The 3,789-nt window shown below is 57.3% G+C and overlaps 1 protein-coding gene across 3 annotated transcripts in view; it reads right to left on the bottom strand.

Annotated features, from left to right (window-relative positions):
• The window catches only part of ORAI2 (ORAI calcium release-activated calcium modulator 2), a 16,333-nt gene extending 12,810 nt beyond the window's left edge, over positions 1-3,523 (bottom strand). Inside the window, exons 1-2 of one of the 3 annotated variants that reach the window (XM_017533506.2) lie at positions 3,386-3,523; positions 398-506 (exon numbers count right to left, since the gene is read on the bottom strand). In XM_017533506.2, the coding sequence (XP_017388995.1) occupies positions 398-405 (8 nt within the window). In that variant the 5' untranslated portion in view covers positions 406-506; positions 3,386-3,523. Of the gene's footprint in view, positions 1-397; positions 530-3,385 lie in introns of all 3 variants that reach the window. The other 2 variants (XM_017533507.2, XM_017533508.2) reach the window with 2 other exon arrangements.
• Positions 3,524-3,789: the final 266 nt, after the last annotated feature.

Here is a 3,789-nt window from a genome sequence, read left to right on the forward strand (position 1 = left end):
AAAAAAAAAAAAAAAAAAAAAAAAAAAAAAAAAAAAAAAAAGGTAACTTCTATGTCCAGGCCCACACAGGCCCCATGGAAAGCCTACCGCAGGCTATTACACACAGATCTGTTTCTAGGTCCCAGGGAGTGTGGCTGGGGACGGTGGGTGTAGTAGCGGGTGTTTAGCAGGGTCAGCAGCTGAGGAAATGCCCCAAACTTCGTCCATCCATACCAGAGTCGAGCCCCTCATAATTGAAAATGCCGTAATTTGGAAATTACACAGGAAGGTGCTAGAGGTGGAAGACAGTCTCGCCGTTCTCTTTGTTCTCTGCCAGGCTACAAAGCCACAGCCTTCCCTGGCCTATGGGACCTCTGGGAACAGTTCTGTGCTATTTCTGCCAGGGGATGCCAATTACCAGGTCATTTATACGAATGCCAGCTCGGGCTCTCGGTCCCATCTCCTCGCGCACATCCGCAGCAAGCAGCACCACGTCCGGGCACTTCCATCCCCGGGACGTCTCTTCCCTTGGGGAGAATTCACAGAAATGCTGCAATCCATAGGTTAGCTCCATATAATGGAAAATGCTATAATTTGGAAATTCCTTTTTTCCTCTTCCCCCACCCTCATAGTTAACGGAACTGCGTGTACAGGTCTGGGGACGGCAGTATACAGGGAGGGGAGGGGTGAGGGGCTAACCTTTGCTCCTTCTGTCCCCTGTCCTACATCACATAGGCGCTTACCACGCTGGGTACTTAAGGATCCAGGATGAAAGAGGCCAGAATTGATGATCTCCCAGTAGGGGAGCAAGATAAAAGGGTGCCGGTCAGGAAAAGTGGCTCATGCCTGTCATCCCAGCACTTTGGGAGGCCACGACCAGTGGATCACTAGAGGTCAGGAGTTCCAGACCAACTTGGACAACATGGTAAAACCCCATCTCGACTAAAAATACAAAAATTAACCGGGCATGGTGGCATGCTCCTGTAATCCCAGCTACTGGGGAGGCTGAGGCAGCAGAATCACTTGAACCCGGGAGGCGGAGGTTGCAGTGAGCCGAGATCTAGCCATTGCACTCCAGCCTGCGTGACAGAGCCAGACTTCATCTCAAAAAAAAACAACAACAACAACAAAAAAACGCCAGATGTGGTGGCTCATTGGCCCATGCCTGTAAATCTGGCACTTTGGGAGGCCAAGGCAGGCAGATCACTTGAGGTCAGGAGTTGGAAACCTGCCTTGCCAACATGGTGAAACAAAAATTAGTCAGGCATGGTGGCGTGCACCTGCAGTCCCAGCTGCTCAGGAGGCTAAGGCAGAATCGCTTGAGCTCAGGAGGCAAACGTTGCAGTGAGCTGAGACTGCACCATCGCCCTCCAGCCTGGGTGACAGAGTGAGACTCTGTCTTTAAAAAAAAAAAAAAAAAAGATGTGGGGGTGATTCTCATCCACTGAGCTAAAGGCTTCAGCGGAGGGCAGGGAGCTGAGAAGGACTAGCTGCCTCACACAGACGCCAGGGAAGGGTGCCTGCAGGTAATTACCAGGGAGGGGACACAGACAGAGGTAGTGAAGTCAGCCTTGGCAATGAGGGACCTTCCCTTTGCAGGCCAAAGTGCCTCATGCCTGTAATCCTAGTGCTTTGGGATGCCAAGGTGGGAGGATCGCTTGAGGCCAGGAGCTGGAGACCAGTCTAGGCAACATAGTGAGACCTTGTCTCTAAACAAATTGTTTTTTGAGATGGGGTCTTGCTGTGATGCCCAGGCTGCAGTGCAGTGGTGCGATCTCAGCTCCCGGCAAACTCTGCCTCCCAGGCTCAAGCGATCCTCCCAGCTCAGCCTCCTGAGTAGCTGGGACTACAGATGCCTGCCACCACGCCTGGTTAATTTTTTGTATTTTCAGTAGACAGGGTTACACCATCTTGGCCAGGCTGGTCTAGAACTCCTGAGCTCAAGTGATCCACCAACCTCGGCCTCCATAAGTGCTGGGATTACAGGCGTGAAACACCGTGCCCGGCCTCTAAAATGAATTTCTAAAAAGGGGGAGCTTTGGTATTCAAGAAGGGTTGGAAAAAAAAAAAAAAAAAAAAAGACGGAGCTTTCCTCAAAGACAAGACTCGGCCTGCATGGAAGGATTGGGACAGGAAGGCAACTCCAGGTGTACCTGTGGGGTGGCTCCCCTCGTCCAGGAGATATGGAGGGAAGGCTGGCTGCCACCTGGGAGATGGAGGGGGTAGAGGGGGCAAGGAGATGTGGGGAGAAGACTCTTGGAGGCTGGGGTTGTGGAAGGAGCCAGGGGGTCTGGGCAGCAAGACGGGGCGGCGTCCAGCCACAGGAGAACGGAAGGAATCGGTGTAACGGTCTGGGCACTGTTAGATCATTCTGGTTTGAGATCACAGTTTGATCCAAGGAAATGACTGGTAGACTCAGAGGAGAGGGAGGCAATGGAGAGCCTGGTGGCCTCCAAACGGAGGAAGCGTGAAGAAGAGGAATGTCTAAGGGCCATTGGTAAGGGTGGGCTGGCTCAGGTCTGAGACGAGGTGAACAGCTCAGGGCAGTGAGGGCTGAGGGTGGCTTCCAGGGAGTGGCCAGGGCCACATTCCCCTGCCTGGACGGCCAGGTCTCCCAAGCCCCATAGGTTGTCCCCAGAGGCCCTGAAGATGTCCCCAGAGTGGGGGGGGTTGTGGAGGAAAGGATGTCTGCCTGTCTGGAGCTGGGTCTTGAGACAGGTCTGCAGGTCTGGAAGGAGCAGTCCAGCAGGGGGTTCAAATCCATCCTCTATGCTCCCAGAGCCAACTGTGTGTGCCAGGCCTGGTGGCCCAGGGGTAGGGACAGAGTCTCAGCCCCTCACTGGATCTCAGGCAGGGGGTGGGGTGGGGCAGGATAGAGCCCCGCACTTCTGTCAGGTGGCACAGACCCTAGGAGATGCTCCGGGACTGAACCCTGTGGGGTTGTTTTTTTTTTTTTTTTTTTTTTTTGGCTTTAACAGAGAAAACAGGTCTTGCAGAATAATGCGATCCCCTCTCTAAAGATGAGCGATTCTCCCTGGCTGGCCTGTCGGATACATTTCTAGACGGCGGTTTGGAGTTTTGACTTCCTCTAAGCATCTGGGGCACCAGCAATGGCGAGTATCTCTCTCCAGTAGGCGGGTCTCTCAGGGGCGCCCACCTGCATCCCTGTCCCTCCTCCAGGGACGCCCGGGTGTCCGGACCCGGCTGCTGCCCCGACCCTGATCCTCCTCTGGGCGCCGCACCCTGCCAGGGATCTCGCGGGGTGGGGGTCACCAATCCCGGATGGGTGGTGACCGCGCCCTCACAGCCCCACGTCCCCTTTCCTGCAGAGCAATTCCGCCACCCCTCAGCCACAGGGGACCCCGCTCCCCGCACCAGGCCCTCCCCGCCCAGCCACCGCACTCACCGGAGCTGCCCTCGCCCTGCCCGGCTCTGCTCCCTCTCGGGCTGCGTGGCCGCGTGGTCTGTGGCCGTGGCCCTGTGGCCGGGCCGGGGCGCCGAGCACGGCCCCCTCCCTCCTTCCGCCGGTCGCGCGGGGTCCCCCGGCCCCGCCTCCGCCCCACCCCCGCAGCCGCCGCAGCCGCTGTCAAGGCAACCGGGCGCCGCCGCCACGTGACCCCGTCCGCGGGGGAGCCGCGGCCACGTCACTTGCCGGGCCGGGAGGGGCGGGGCTGGAGGCGCCTCCACGCCGGGATCGTGCTTGGGGAGCAGCAGGGGAGGTGGGAAGACCCCGACCCCCGCTCCGGGAGTCAAAGTGAGGCCCCATGGAGGGTCCGGCTACCCACAGACCAAGAGCTGGGCTCTCCCTGC

Source organism: Cebus imitator, unplaced genomic scaffold, assembly GCF_001604975.1.
Source record: "Cebus imitator isolate Cc_AM_T3 unplaced genomic scaffold, Cebus_imitator-1.0 Scaffold82, whole genome shotgun sequence".
NCBI classification, from domain to species: Eukaryota; Metazoa; Chordata; class Mammalia; order Primates; family Cebidae; genus Cebus; species Cebus imitator.